This window comes from Drosophila rhopaloa, unplaced genomic scaffold (genome assembly GCF_018152115.1).
Source record: "Drosophila rhopaloa isolate 14029-0021.01 unplaced genomic scaffold, ASM1815211v1 contig_47, whole genome shotgun sequence".
Lineage (NCBI taxonomy): Eukaryota > Metazoa > Arthropoda > Insecta > Diptera > Drosophilidae > Drosophila > Drosophila rhopaloa.
In genome coordinates, this window is record NW_025335142.1 from 3,667,844 (window position 1) to 3,683,519 (window position 15,676).

Genomic DNA, 15,676 nt, shown 5'->3' on the forward strand with positions numbered 1-15,676 from the left:
TTTTTAATAGTCGTATTAAAATTAATAATATTTAATATTTTCTTCAAACAGATTCTTAGGTGTATTTAAAACAAATACTTATTAAAACTTGAAGTAAGCCCTATAATAGTTTTTTGTTTTCAATGAAAACAATTCATTTCAATTTTTTGTTAATTCTACATTTATGGAAGTTGCTTTGAACTTATGGTAGTAGCATATAGCATATTTTTTCCTTAAAAACGAACATTAACTTTCATATTTTTATGTTGTGCACTCGCACGTGCTTCTTGTAGCTCTTTTGGGAGAAGAAACCTTCTGGACAATGCGGACATTGGTGGGGTCTAATCTTATGACTGCTAATGTGCTTGTCCATGGTCTTCTTCAGCGCAAACTTGACGTCGCAGTGCGGGCATTTGTGAAGCTTTGGCGGCTCGTTCGGTAACCTGTGCGCTTTCGCATGGCCTCGTAAACTCTGCTGAGTGTCAAAGGCTTTTGGGCACTTAGGGCATTTGTACGGCCGATCCTTGATTTCCGCATGCCAAAGGATATGCTTTGCCAAAGACTGATTCGCACAGAAACCCTTACCGCACTGGTCGCACTTGAAGGGCTTTTCTCCGGTATGGATGCGTAGGTGGCTCTTTAGGTGATGGTTGTGCGAGAAGGCACTGCCGCACTCCTCGCATTTAAATGGCTTTACTCCCGTGTGCGTTCGCTGGTGCTTCTTCATGTTGGATTTCTCGAAGAACGACTTGTCGCACTCGGGACACTTGAACTGGCGATCCTCGTTGTGGACACGCAGGTGGGTCACTAAGTGCTGGTTCTGGACAAATCCCTTCCCGCAGAGCTCGCACTTGAAGGGACGCTCCTCCTTGTGCAGCCGACTGTGCAACTTAAGGCCGGAGTTCTTGGTGAAGGCCTGTGGACAAACGGGACACTTATATGGTCGCTCACCCGTGTGCCACTGCTGATGAGCCTTCAGGTTGGAGCTCGTGTAAAAAGTCTTATCGCACTGCGGACACTTGTGAGCCTTCTCCTCGTCGTGGGTAAGCATGTGCGTCTTAAGTGTAGGACCGTGGGTATACGCCTTCGTGCAGAGGGGGCATTGAAAAGGACGCTCCCCGGTGTGCCTCCGCCTATGGATTGTCAACTGGGCGTTAGTCCGGAATCCCCTGCCGCAGAAGTCGCATAGATGCAGCTTTTGTGGATCCTCCTGTTGTCTGTGTCTGGCAATGTGGCTCGCTAATGACTTCTGCGTCTTGCAAGTCATTCCACACTCGGTGCAAAGCAGGGAATGATTCTTGTTGTCAACCGATTTCATCTCCAAATCACCGGGTAACCAAGGCTCATCTTGGTCTTCCGTCCAGCCAGCTGACCACTCATCTGAATCGTCTTCGCTTTCATTTTCACTAACATCGTCTTCCTTAGAGGCATCCTCGAACGTCACCCCGCTGGAAATATCTTCTGTTTTTATGTTGTCGCTCATTGTTACTGAATGTTTAAAACATAACATTAAATTCATAATTGAAATCATTTTTGATAAACCTACTTTCAAAAATATTATGCGGGTGTGGACTATTAAGTAGTTTAATTGGTAACTCCTTCCCCCTTGGCTCTATATCGTAATCCGTTTTCACATCAAGTCGATCCTCCTCCTTTCCTGAATCCGCCATAACGTTTGTATTTAGTGGATCCTCACAGCCCACCATCTCGAAGGCTAAAGAAGGACCCTTCTCCCCTTTTCTGCCACGCGCTTTCGAAGCGGATTTCTCCAGCAGGAGGATGTGGGAAAAGTACTGGAAACTCTGCTCGCACTTGCGCTTAAAGTGGTAAGCATTTTGGGCAGCCACCAGGCAGGAAGGACAGATCTTCTGAGGCAGTGCATCCCGTTTCACGCTGCAGTTCTCAGACAGAATGGAGTTCAGCATGTTCCAAGTTGGAGGATCGGAAATATCCGTTGAGAAAAGGTCCACCAGTATCTTCGAGTGTCCGGCGCAGGCGCGACAGTTCTTCTCCATGCTGGCGTCCGCTGATTCTTCCATTTTTCTCAATGATCTTCCAACCAAAAAAGGCCGAAATTTCAAAAAGTCCAAGAAATGTTGGGCACTTTCCTGCCAAATAGTCAATGTGAACGTACTTCAACAGGGTTGTCATCTACTTGCGGTTACTAACCGATAGTTGAAGTTGCTCCATTTGACATCTCTAGTCACATCGTGAAACAAACTGTGACTGTGAACAGTAATGCGGGTTAGAAAACGTGATCCGTTTCATACTGGAGGCGTAAAACCTAATATTAAATTTAAAAGTCATATTTAAACAGTTTATATGTCATTATAAATCAGTTTAAGGCGTATTTAATTTAATTTTGTTTGCACTATTCACAATTTGTAATTGTTTATGTATTTTTTTGATTTCACAGTCACGACAGTGACTCATAACTTAAAAATAAACGTGATTCGTCACGGACTCGCCGATATCGCTCATCTCTATCAGCTTTGAGCAAAATTAGTATCTCGTATTGGTGGTCAAACAGACAAGCGAGCGAAGACCTTTTTGTTGTCGTTTCTCGCAATGATTTAGGTCTTCATAAAGTGTTTTAAGCTAAGCGTAAAGTTTCAAATCACCCATCGCTGGACATGGATATCCTGGACATCGATGAGGCACTAAAGGATGATTCATATATGTAAGTGGTGCACTGATGTTGTCCCTCTTGTTGTTGCTGTAACAGCGATGCTATAAATAATCATATTGCCTGGTATTCCTCGGCAGATTTCTGGCGGATAAGACGCACGACGATGTCTCCAATATTTTGCAGCAGTGGAAGACGAACAATCAGCCGCCGTTGCAACAATTGCACTTGCAGTACAACAACGAGGGTAAGCCTTTCCACGCATACCGATGCACCCACACCCCCATCATCACACTTACACACATGCAGCAATGTGCAGTTGCGCTTTCTAAAAAAAAAAAACAAATTTGGGTTAAACTGGCGGCTACGTTGACAAAGTTCGGGTCGCATGTGGGCAGTATTACTTACCCAGTATTTCCTACCGTTGTCTTTCAAGTGGCCGTTTGCCATAATTGGCAACAGCGCCAATGTTATTGTTACGGTAATTAATCAAGCCTTAAACGCACACACACACGCTCTCATTTCAAACAGCTGTGCGTGGTTAGCAAAAAACTGGCTATGCTAATAAGGCAAGAATCTCGCATAATATGCAAACATTATATAAATCCAATTTACTTCCTACCCAGCCAGCGAAAGTCAATCAAGCGATACGCAAAACACTTTAAGTACCACAATTATCGAATTACAGAAGAGGATCAAAAATCGATTCCGTGATTTAATGCGTACGGAATGCTGAGCTCTTAATGATTTTTCGAAGTGGAACTATCATTTCAACTGTAACTAAAACAAGACTTCTGACACATTCATCGTATGAGCGTTGTAAAACACCATTTTAAAATCGTATGGAATAGTATTTTGGTCAATGCCTTAAATGATAAAAAGATACCAGCCTTTTGTTGTCTGTTACCTATACGCTCATGATATAGTAATTACTAATTAGTAAACATGCCTGTTGATCTTCGAAGTTACATTTTGCGGTAATATTTATTATTTATTTTTTTTATATTGCATTAACGCTGATGCGTATATTCCTTCTTTTTTAACCAAAGGCTAAAGACCAAAACCATTTAAGAGTAAAAGGCACAAAAAAAAGTATCTGGGAATAATGCAAGCCTTGCTAGATCGGACACATCTGTTTTTTTAAATGGATAGCAGAGTCATATAATTAAACTTAACTACCGGACCACTCCGCACAATCCACGTAACATTCCTGTAAACGTTTAATATTTAATTGATTGGTGCGTAAGCCGTAAACGATGTCTGATAGAAAATCAGTCTTTAAAAAAAAACGTGATTATAAAGGGAAAATCACTGATCCAATGTTTACTGCTAAACATACCAAATGCTTTTAGTTAGCAGCGTCAGTGCTGTAAAACTCCACTTGTCAAAGCGTCCTGCAGCGCCTAACCAACACCGGAAAACGGTAAATTCTTTGACATTGTGCTTGAACATTTTTTACTGCGAAGTTTATATTTGCGAAAGATTTTGATAAATCTGTGAATCTGCCACAATGCGTATCCTGGGCAGTTCCAAACCCTGTGCAACGGGCAACCGCCTAAGCGTGACCTTCAAGGCGCATCCGAATACCACAACGCAACTGACCGATCTGCGAAAGAACCTAAATGACAAAAGTCGATTTCGCCAGTATGTAGAAAAACTGCTCGGAAATGAGCAGCAAATGGGCTCGGTGCTGGACACAATCTCTTCCAATGAGGAGGAGCACCGCCTGGCCACCGTCACCGGCTGGTCCACGGTGAACATCGCCAACTGCGCCGGCGTGTCCAACTCTTCCATTTTCCTGGCTCTTAAGTGGGTGCTGATGCCCATAAGGGTGGAGATGTTCAATTTCAAGCGCAGTGGACCGGAGGACAACATGGCACGTGGTCAGTTCCTGGTGGACAACCTACTCAGCGCCAATCGACTAAAACGCCTGCAGCAGGAGGTGGCCGTCCTTTACACGTGCCAAAAGATCGAGGTTTCCGTCACAACAGGTCTGCCCATGTCCGTCATGAACGCGGAGATATCCGAGAGGTTTTCGACTGCCGTGAGGGCGGCTTTGAACGCCCGTTATGAGCCGGCTATCCGTACCCTGGATCTTTCCCGATTCCACGCCAGCCCGGAACTGGGAAAGCATTTCTGCCCACTGCATGTGGTCAATATGCTGGAGAGCGTACTTGTTCTTTCGAGCCACGTCTTTCCACAAATGGCAGGTATCGTTCTGGCCAACAACTATTTGTGCTCGCTGAAGGCCTTTGACGGAATTTGTGACAAATTTGTCAGCCTGGAGCGCTTGGATATAAGCGCAAATAGAATCAAGGACTTGGGCGAACTGAAATACCTGGAAAAGTTAAAAATCACGACTTTGTACGTTGCAGGAAACGGCGTGGACAAGCTTAAGTTGAGCGACATTCGAAAAGTGTTGCCACAACTTCAGACCGTCCACGGCTGTGCGCACTGTGATGTCAAGTTAGAGGTTGTAAAAAATCTTCCTATGTTCCAACGACTTCAGGATGGTGGAACTAAGGGCACGCAGTTCTGCAATCGCTTCATTGGTTCGTTTTACAATTGTTTCGACGAACCCGAAAAACGTTCGCAACTTGAGAACTACTATAATGACCAGGCCATGTTCTCACTTAGCGTGCCCGTTCAACTGGACTATGTGTACGCCTACAAACTGTACAATAGAAACCAAAAGCGCCACCAATCCTCCTTTGCTTACAATGCTAAACTACAGGTTGGCAGGGCAGCACTGCTTCTCGCTCTTAGTCGCTTGCCCCAAATGCAAACAGACCACCAGAGCGCCGGACTGGACATCCACGTTTTTAACACGAATTTGCGCATCTTTACGCTGACGGGATACTTAAAAGAGAACACCTCTGACGGCTGGGAACCTAGACAGTTTCAGCGCACATTTGTGCTGCGTCTGCTCAATAGCCCAGGCTGGCTAATAACCAATGACATGCTGTGCATAACTTCGATTAAGTCTGGTGAAAAAGAACATATCAAATTTCAACCGAATACCGATAAGTCGGTAGACAAAACCATTCACCCTACAGCCGAAGTATTTAAGGAATTGGTCAACAAACCAAAGCCTCGAAGGAAAGCCCCACCTTCAGTAGAGTTAGAACCTCTAAACCAGGCTGTTCAGAATATTAGCTTGTCGGTCGCCAAGATGGACCTTCGTCCCGATGAAAAATTTTATGACATGCCACCGCTGGTTGCGGTAGGACCATTAGTTACCACTGCAGTCGATTTATTGGATCAGGAGATCGAGAATACTTTGATATCCGATGAGGATACTTTTGATTTGGTCATTGATGAGGATGTCCTTTTTGGAGACGATGATTTATAAACATTTAAAATTAAAAAAAAAAACAATTAGCATTAACAATAAATACACAAATAGGTTAAGCATCGTAGATTGATAAGTTTATTGAGTGTGAAACTCCACAATCTAATTTCTATAAAACTTTATTTTTTACGAAAGCCTTCAAAAACAACTCGAAGACCTTTACCCGCCCCAAGCGTCGGAATCTCGATTTTGTAAGTGTAAATGAGCATTTTGCAATAATTTATCATTATAATCGGCATTTATATTTTTACAGAGTCAAAATGGTGCAGGAAATGCCAGCGGAGTCGGCACCGGAGCGGTATCGGGGACACCGGCTATGCTCCAGCTGGAAATTGGCGGTCTGGTCACCACAAAAATGCACAATTCCTTCCTGCAGGACACCTCGCCTCCGTCTTCCATATGCTCCTCCATGAACACGGAACGGATGAACAACTCGTTAATAACCTCGGCGGACTTCACAAACTTGAACTTCCTCCAATCCACAATTGGCATGGAGCAGGATCCCAGTCTGACCACCACGCTGACTAACCAAACAACAGACAACATGGGAATTGGCGGCGGATTGGGTGGCTATACGCTTAGCGACATGATCCGGGATCGCAAGGCGCTGGAGTCGTTGACCATGTGCGAGGATGATGGCACACTAATCAAGGACTCGCACATCGGGCAGATTGACGAGATATCGTTGACGCTGAGCAAAACCGCCTCCGGCTGCAGCACTATGGACAACAGCACAGACAGTATGTCCATTCCCTTGACCGCTGATCGAACAATGCACGCAGTTATGCCCGTAGTTTGCCCTGCCCTGCAGCGTACCATGATACTGGGGGAGGAGATGATTGGCGACACTACCTTTAACTTGGTGGATAGCCTTACAGCCTCAGTTCTGCAGTCAGAGTCCGAGCCCCTGCCTGTGGATGGAAACACGACCTTCAAGAGGCCCAATGCGGGTGTAGCTCCAGCGGATGAGACCCAGTTATTGACAGGCCGTCAGATGAACACCACATTTACCGACACCGGCTGCAACACTCCAGAGGGCCGCTGCGAAACCCCTGAGAATATTGATAGAAAGCTGGCCTTGCTCACCATGGAATCCTCCACGCCACTGACTACAAATATGCGCTCCCACTGCTATCACAACAATAATAATAATAATAATAACAAGCAGGGATACACGCCCACCCTCAAGGGACGTGGGGATATGAACCTGTCCCCTATTGTTGGCGCCACGCCGCAAAAACCAACTGGAGTAGCACCGGGACGACTCAATAACACCTTCGAGCCCGCAGCAAAAGCAGCTCCATTCAATGGGGAGAAGTTTGTGCTGGACACCATGGAACTGTTAGAGCAGATCGAACAGCCGCTGGATGGCACCTACAGCCTACAAATGTCCGAACAGCACAAGCAGATGCAGTGCGTCATGGACTTGGCCGAGGCGGAGGTGGAGTTGTTGGCTCAGCAGGGCGACGAGGAGCAATTTGAGCATATGCTTGCCGAGTTGGGCAAGGTCAATACGCTGAACAAGGAACAGTTGAAGATGCAAAAGTCGCTGGAAACCATCAAAAGGCGCTTCCACAGAGATGAGCCTGAGCCAGAGGAACGGGAAGAGGAGCAGCATTCTCAACAGCCTGCAACCGAAAAGGTGGATACCCCTGTCCTTAACCAGAGCCACTCCAGCAGCAACAGTAGCGGCGGTGGTGGTGAACGGCTGCTCAGTCGTCGGAGTCGTCTCTACGACGATGTCAACCTGAGCGCTATGCACGGCAGCAATGTAAGCTCAGCCAGCGGCAACTCGGCCTCATTCATTGTTCAGCGAAGAGACGTGCCCCAGGTGGAACAATCGGTACCCGAACCGGATCCCGAACCAGCGGAGGATCCTACTAGGTCTCAGGTGGCCGCAGAGACTGACCCGTCTAGCTATAAGCTGCCGGAGAGAAGGGAGCGAGATCGAGATCGCTTCAAGACCATTAAGATTTCGAAAGAGATGCGCCTGCAGCAAGAGATTATTGTGCCTTGTATAGACGATGAGCCACAGCAGTTGGAGGAAGAGCTACAACAGTTGGAGGACGCGGTTTATCCCGAGGAGGAGCAGCCGCAACGGCAGGGTTCCCCACCAGGTCGCCTGTCTCGTCGGGACCAAAATTCTGTATTTAACAACAAGGCAGAGAGTAGTGCAAGTAACTATTTGACGTATAAGAAACCCAAGGATAAGAGCCTGCTTCAGCGACGACCGCTTCAGCAGGAAGCACCTCCACCAGCGGAACCAGCGCCCGTTTCCACTCTTCCCCAGCCTCGCTCTCTCTCCCGTCCTCGCTACATCAGTGGTCTGCAAAAGTTTACGACGGTGAGCAAGGCCACATCAGCCGGAGCCGGACTGAATGCCACTCCAGCCGCATCGGTGCCAACCACTGTCACAGTGCCGGCCACGGGTAGCGGCGAGCTGAAGAGCCCTATGGGCATCAAGTCTAAATCGTTCCACAATTTGTCCTCCACGATGAGCGGCATTGGTGCTGGAGCACTCCCCAGACCCAGCTTGGGTGGTGGACTGCGTCGACCAGGCGCGCAGCCCAGCAAGCTGATGGGCGGATTGCGGGGACCAACGCAGGCCCAGGAGGTCAGTACATGATATATTCTTTAAAAGCCTCTTTAACACATCAATTTTTACTTTCTTAGGATGATTCTACTGTATTTAAAGTGCCCAAATTGGTCAGCGGACTGCGGGGTCCTGGTCTATCTGGTGGGAAACGAGTAGGATCAAATGGACTTGCCCGTCCTTCATCTGGGTATTACAGCCTGAGTGTTAAAACGGCAACAGAGGCGGAAACCCCAGAGGTTGGTCAAGATAACTTTATTTATTTTTGTTTATTGGAATCAATATTAAGGAAGACTTTTTTTTTGTAAATTTGGGGGTCATTAATGAAATTAAAATTGTATTATCTTTGTTGTTAATAATTACACAGCTTAAAATCCTGTTAACCTCGTCGTTGTCCATTCCAGAGCCTCTCCTCAGCATCCTCGCGTGGTAGTCTATATGGCCACAAGGACTCCGGTAGGCCGGTAAACGGCGGAAATGTTCCTCAGCAGACCTTCGACATGCAGGCGCTGACCTCCAAGCTGACCCAGGTGACCACGGGATCCACTGGCATTCCCAAGCCCTCGGGTTTGCGACCACCTTCGCAAATGAAGCGCAGCGGCCTCCCTAGGCCCTCTAGCATTGTTAGGCGCTGAGAGCTGATTACTTTCTCTGCCGCCAGTTGCATATGTCACACCCCCCGCCTCAACCGAATTTCCATGTTACCCGTAAACCAGTCTGTCACTTTTTGTACTTTGTGTTTAGCTCTCTTTATTGTGTTTATCATCCCCGCATACAAGCTCCACGTGCCTAGTGACTTAGGTACACTAGCATTACGTTTATGAATTAAATTTACAAAAAAATTATGCATTTAGTTGAACGATACAAAAACCGAGAACTGGGCGACTTGTAAAGCAATTAGACACTCTTAGAAACTCCTTACATTTATATATATAGAACAAATACATAAACACGAACTTTGCCTTACGAATCATAATAAAACGAACGATTGAAGGGAAGAGAAAGAAAGATATAAGCGAGAAATGATAATAGCTGTATATTTTTGTAAAATCAATGCAAAAATTCTACGAACGTTATTTTTTGTGGATGCATTGAGTGCTGCGGCAAATCAAGCAAGCAAATCGAATAAATATTAATAATTAACAAAAACATACAATAAGATCTGCTCAGTGGCCACGAAACCACAAAAAAAAATTAAAAGGAACTAAAGAAACAAAACTAAAATTGATTGTAACTGATAAGAGTATTGAGAAACGTGTTAAAAATCGAACTTACAATATTATCTAATATTATCGCATATATATACAATTACAACAAAAATAAACGATAGCAATATACATTGTCTCATCAGATACTTAGACCAGAAGGTTTATGACCTGTTTATATTTTGTTTTTACTAGCTCCAAATCGAAAATTATTATACTCGTAATTTCATGAGGTGCAGAGTATATGACTATTCCCTTTGTATCCTAAAGAAATATATCTACTTTGGCTCTACTTATGTGCTATATACCTAATATATAAATTCTTGTAAATCATCCGTGAACATTCTGTTTTTAGTTACTTTTGTGTTGCCAAATTGAAAAGTTAAACTAATCTTTTGTTAGTTACCAACGAACAATTTCTTAATAAAACTATGCCGCATTGTGCGAAAAGTATAAACCTAAAATCTTCAATCAATTGAAGCTTCACATATGCATATCCTAAGTTAAGTTTAGTCCGCATTGTTTAACCCTAGTGTAGTATTAGTTTAATCTGTAAAGGTCCTCTCGAAGGGTCAAGTATTGTTTCACCCTCATCAACTGACTAATATTCATACAACTAATCCAAACCAAGCCTCTACTTTGTATCCTAGCGCTAACCCATTAAGCTTTAACCCGATTAGGTGATGATTTGCATGAATCGAATTTAGTTAGCCACTAAGATTAGTATGGACTATTATTTTTGCTAACGCTTTCGTAAGAGCCTTATAAAGCAGCGGGTCAGATCCGTGTGGTTTTCCCAGTATCAAGTTAAGAATGAAACCGTTCCAGTAAGTCTCTTTTTTGACCAAGCCAGACTTTCAAATAAAAACCAAGAGATTTGTGCTAAAAAATGGGTAACGTTTTTTTATTGTCTTTTATCCGTTGAACTTGCAGAGGCCCCACTTGCAATTCCTTACGGTATTCGAGTTGGTGCGACACCAGTTGTTCTTCCAGGAGCAGTAGACTACCTGAACGACGGCAGGAGCTGCTGTAGTGGTGGCGGCGGTTGTGGGGCTACTTGATGGCGCAACCGTGGTGGCGGCAGTGGTAGCGGGTGCTGGCACGACATAGATAACGCGATTAAACTTAAATGCCGATGAAGCCTGGAGGAGGACGAGAGCAGCTAAGGCACAGATCACAAAGTATTTCATTGCTGCTATTGTCTTTGTGGGTCAACTTCAAAACAGTTAATGATTAAAACTGATTCTGTTGGGACATTTATATCATTCCTGGGGCATGCCAAGAAATAAAAGTAAAAAACATATGTTCACAAGGCCAACCCAATGTAGTTTGTGTAACTAATGTTTAGATAAATACAATAAACAACAATTTGTTCTCAGATCGATGTAAGTAATTTTTTGACTACCCACCCTTGACTTTGACTGGCATATTTACTTTCTAAGTTTGTCTTTTAACATATGTTTTAAAGCATTATTTGTGGCTTTCAAATAAGTTGCGATTTAAAAAATAGTTTTTCAATTCTTGTTGAGTTAAATGTGTTTAGTGACTCATACTATACTAGGGACTGTTACATTTCAGTGCTTTAATTGTAAAAAAAACTTAATCAATTTGTTCCTTAAATTTTAACAAATAAATATTGTAGCACACAACAATAAATAAATTGCAGGGTATCTATTGACTAATATTTTAAGCAAACAAAAAAATTACTTTTAAAGCCAAAAACAAAACGTTTAATCTTTATTTTTATTTAGACTATTTTTGTTTTTCTGCTTAGACATTTTCTTTGGTCAAGAGTACCAGGCTTAAGAGATTAATTTTTATAATAAATCATTTTATTTTTGTTTTTAGGTGACGTAGTTCTTTGGCACGAAGTGACAACTCTCACCAGCAAAGATCAGATTCTGTAATTGTTACTTGATGTAGAACAACAAACTGCCAGGTGAGGAATCTTAATCAATCCCAGAATCCCATATAGTATATCCAATGAGCACCGATGTTATGTTGCCAGAGCATCGTCGATGATCGAACGATTTTGGCAAGGGATCGGTTGTCGCAACATTCGGTCTGCCAGTTCTCTGGTGGCATTCGTGGCGCGTGCATCATCTTGCAATCTCTATTAGCGATCGATATAGTTGGTCCGAGACAGACCAAGAAAGAACCCAGAGAAACCGAGGTCGAGAGCAGGATCAGATTGGTTTTCATCGTGGCAACGTGAGGACAAACGGAAGACGCTGTGGAGCTGCAAAAAGAGAAGGCGCTCGAATTCTTCCGAGTCCTGACCTTCGTACTGCTGTTCCTGATCATCTCCCTGTATCTATATCGTTTCGCGTTCTAAAGGACTAGCGCTGACTGCCTGGGGTATTTGGGTGAGGATCCGCATCCACTCCGTTGTGTAATCAACAAAAATGGGGAGACTGTGATTTTAATTTCATTTTCGATTCCCATTCGTCTCGCCTCGTTCTCGATCTCTCTGACTGTGGGACTTTGACGTGGTGGTGGTGTCGTCTAATTAAAGCCGCAGCCGAGATGCCCAAATTACCAGCGGTTGGCATTGATCTTGGTACCACGTACTCGTGTGTCGGCGTCTTTCAGCATGGCAAGGTGGAGATCATCGCCAACGACCAGGGCAACCGCACCACGCCCAGCTATGTGGCGTTCACGGAGTCGGAGCGTCTGATCGGCGATGCGGCCAAGAACCAGGTGGCCATGAATCCCAACAACACGATCTTCGGTGAGTCTTCTGAGTCTCCTGTCCTTGCCACAGATCTCGCTATCTCGATCTTTGCCTGGGGTTCGCAAAAAAATCTGGTCTAATTACTGGCAACGTTTTCATGAATGAACTATGCGCACATTTTGTTTATTATCTCGCTTTTGGTTTATTTTAAGAAAATTCTCACTCGCTGGCGCCAAAATGTGTGCAATGTGACTGCATTTTCCTCCCAATGCGAGAGAGTCATCGCCATCCCTCCCACTGCAGCCTCCATCCACTCCTCCTGAATATTTCCCCACCCATTTGGTCAAGTGACACCTCCACTTGTTGTGTCAGTTCTTTGGCCTTTTTTCCCGTCTCCCGGGGTGCGGACGATGATGCGGCTCCTCAGTCGCCGTCTCCGAGTCCCAATGGCATCCAAGTTCGGTCCGTGCCAACAAAAACTGCCATGTTTATTGGCATCATTTGTGTCGGCCAAATAAACGAAAATAAGCCTCAGTGCAAGTTGTTATGGATTGTCAGAAGCGTTTGCTTTCGCATAAATATTGTTCATGTTGGCTGTGGAATTTCTCAGATTTTTGTCGAGTAGGTTTTCTAAATATCGGAGCTAGAATGGAATGATATAACAAATTAGGGATAGCAAAAATAAGTTAAACGAGATAACGATATATTTGTTGCAAAAGAATTGAAATTTTTATTAGAGTTGATCGGAAGAGTATAAAGAAATGGAATATTGGAATCTCGAGAGCTTTAAGTTAGGGAGTTTCGAGTCTGAAAGTTAATTTTTATAAAAGCCTATTTAGATTTAGTTGTAGTATTTTAATTTAACGTTTACACTACCTATTATTCATGGCAGTGTTCATGGACTTTAACATTTCAAAGATATTTTTTTACAATTTACCAGTTTCACATTTACCAAACCGAAAACTACTATTCAGCGTTTGTCTCTAGTCCCTTCGTTTTAAATACATTCCATCCAATCCGTGAGATTTGCTGAGCAGATCTAATGCGAGTCTTCTTTCTCTTTTTGTACTTTCATTTCAGTCTCAGGGTCCGCATAGAAATCCGTCTAGAAAGCCTAGACCTGCCCAGACACATTGCAATACAAATCCAAATACCAGACTCGACACCACCCACATACCCTATACCAGCCCTAAATGTTAGCTAATAAAGCGAATCTGTTGTCCAAGTGCGCTGATGTTGTTTCATTGGATTCTGACCGACTGATTCTGACTTGCAGATGCCAAGCGGCTGATTGGCCGCCGTTTCGACGACGCCACCGTCCAGTCGGACATGAAGCACTGGCCCTTCGAGGTGGTCGCCGAGAACGGGAAGCCCCGGATCCAGGTGGAGTACAAGGGTGAGCGCAAGAGCTTCTATCCGGAGGAAGTGTCCTCGATGGTGTTGACCAAAATGCGGGAGACGGCAGAGGCCTATTTGGGTGGCTCTGTCACAGACGCGGTTGTCACGGTTCCGGCCTATTTCAACGACTCCCAGCGACAGGCCACCAAGGATGCGGGCGCCATTGCCGGCTTGAATGTCCTTCGCATCATCAACGAACCCACGGCGGCGGCCATTGCCTACGGATTGGATAAACAGGGCACCAGTGAGCGGAATGTCCTGATCTTCGATCTCGGCGGTGGCACTTTCGACGTATCCGTGCTGACCATTGAGGATGGCATCTTTGAGGTGAAGGCCACCGCTGGGGACACTCATCTTGGTGGCGAGGACTTTGACAACCGACTGGTGAACCACTTCGTGCAGGAGTTCCAGCGCAAGCACAAGCGTGATCTGGGCCAAAATAAGCGGGCACTGAGACGTCTGCGAACCGCCTGTGAACGGGCCAAGCGGACCCTCTCCTCTTCCACACAGGCCAGCATCGAGATCGACTCGCTCTTCGAGGGCGTTGACTTCTACACCTCGGTGACACGCGCCCGTTTCGAGGAGTTGAACGGGGATCTGTTTCGGGGCACCATGGAGCCGGTGGCCAAGGCGCTGCGCGATGCCAAGATGGATAAGGGCCAGATCCACGACATCGTTCTGGTGGGCGGCTCAACCAGGATACCCAAGGTGCAGCGTTTACTGCAGGACTTCTTCAACGGCAAGGAGCTGAACAAGTCCATCAATCCCGATGAGGCGGTGGCCTACGGAGCCGCAGTGCAGGCGGCCATCCTTCATGGCGACAAGTCGGAAGCGGTGCAGGATCTGCTTCTGCTGGACGTCACCCCCCTCTCCCTGGGCATTGAGACCGCTGGCGGGGTGATGACCACGCTGATCAAGAGGAACACCACCATACCCACCAGGCAGACGCAGATCTTCACCACGTACGCGGACAACCAGCCGGGCGTGCTCATCCAGGTGTTCGAAGGTGAGCGAGCGATGACTCGGGATAACAACAGCCTGGGAAAATTCGAACTGTCGGCGATTCCTCCGGCTCCGCGGGGAGTGCCCCAGGTGGAGGTGACCTTTGACATCGACGCCAATGGCATACTCAATGTGACGGCGCTGGAAAAGTCAACGGGCAAGGAGAACCGCATCACCATCACCAACGACAAGGGACGTCTCTCCAAGGAGGACATCGAGCGGATGGTCAACGACGCCGAGTCATACCGCCAGGCGGATGAGCAGCAACGCGACCGGATCAATGCCAAGAACCAGCTGGAGTCCTACTGTTTCCAGCTGCGCTCCACCCTGGATGACGAGCAAATGAGTAGCCGCTTTAGTCCCGCGGATCGGGAGACCATCCAGCAGCGATCCAGTGAGACCATTGCCTGGTTGGATGCCAATCAACTCGCCGAGCGGCAGGAGTTCGAGCACAAGCAGCAGGAGCTGGAGAGGATCTGCAGCCCGATCATCACGAGGCTGTACCAGGGCGCAGGAATGGCACCACCACCACCGCCCCCAACAGGAGGCCCCAGTTCGGGTGCCACTGGCGGCTCTGGCCCCACCATCGAGGAGGTTGATTAATGGAATGGAGTACTTGTTTTTCGGTTCCACCCCAAGTGGTTTCAAATTTGGTTGTTATCCCTAGAAATTCGATAATTCTTAGCCAAATCTTAGCAATTTTGTATCCCCAAAATCTCAATTAAAATTTACTTGTCCCAAATTTTGTTTGAGTAATTAATTAATAATTATTTTAGTTTGTATATCTAAATAAAACAGGACTGGCTGTTCAATCACCTAAGACATAAGCCATCAGTAAAGAGTTTTT

General features: G+C 45.7%; 5 protein-coding genes across 6 annotated transcripts; 3 read left to right on the forward strand and 2 right to left on the reverse strand.

The window, feature by feature from the left end:
• Window positions 1–33: 33 nt before the first annotated feature.
• LOC108040958 (zinc finger protein 436) lies at window positions 34–2,114 on the reverse strand (the record flags this gene model as incomplete). Its single annotated transcript, XM_017118680.1, has 2 exons — window positions 34–1,467; window positions 1,526–2,114. Coding segments are annotated over 2 exons (1,824 nt in total), but the record flags the coding sequence as incomplete, so codon positions are not given.
• A 336-nt stretch (window positions 2,115–2,450) lies between these two features.
• On the forward strand, window positions 2,451–9,910 carry LOC108040991 (putative uncharacterized protein DDB_G0271606). The gene is made up of 6 exons (XM_017118740.2): window positions 2,451–2,659; window positions 2,746–2,852; window positions 6,093–6,148; window positions 6,211–8,571; window positions 8,631–8,789; window positions 8,955–9,910. Exons 1-6 carry the CDS (start codon window positions 2,613–2,615, stop codon window positions 9,183–9,185), a joined length of 2,961 nt encoding a protein of 986 aa, XP_016974229.1. The 5' UTR covers window positions 2,451–2,612; the 3' UTR covers window positions 9,186–9,910.
• On the forward strand, window positions 2,886–6,050 carry LOC108041013 (nuclear RNA export factor 1). Its single transcript, XM_017118771.2, has one exon. It carries the CDS (start codon window positions 4,116–4,118, stop codon window positions 5,955–5,957), a length of 1,842 nt encoding a protein of 613 aa, XP_016974260.1. The 5' UTR covers window positions 2,886–4,115; the 3' UTR covers window positions 5,958–6,050.
• Window positions 9,911–10,336: 426 nt separating the features above from the next.
• On the reverse strand, window positions 10,337–10,966 carry LOC108041032. Its single transcript, XM_017118805.2, has one exon. The coding sequence runs from the start codon at window positions 10,943–10,945 to the stop codon at window positions 10,670–10,672; it is 276 nt and encodes a 91-aa protein (XP_016974294.1). The 5' UTR covers window positions 10,946–10,966; the 3' UTR covers window positions 10,337–10,669.
• Window positions 10,967–12,004: 1,038 nt separating this feature from the next.
• On the forward strand, window positions 12,005–15,571 carry LOC108040998 (heat shock 70 kDa protein cognate 1). Of its 2 annotated transcripts, none has more exons than XM_017118750.2 (3): window positions 12,005–12,121; window positions 12,271–12,486; window positions 13,706–15,571. In XM_017118750.2, exons 2-3 carry the CDS (start codon window positions 12,282–12,284, stop codon window positions 15,430–15,432), a joined length of 1,932 nt encoding a protein of 643 aa, XP_016974239.1. In that variant the 5' UTR covers window positions 12,005–12,121; window positions 12,271–12,281; the 3' UTR covers window positions 15,433–15,571. The 2 variants fall into 2 exon arrangements, with proteins under 2 accessions (XP_016974239.1, XP_016974248.1); XM_017118759.2 differs by having other exon boundaries at window positions 12,277–12,486.
• The last annotated feature ends 105 nt before the right edge of the window (window positions 15,572–15,676 follow it).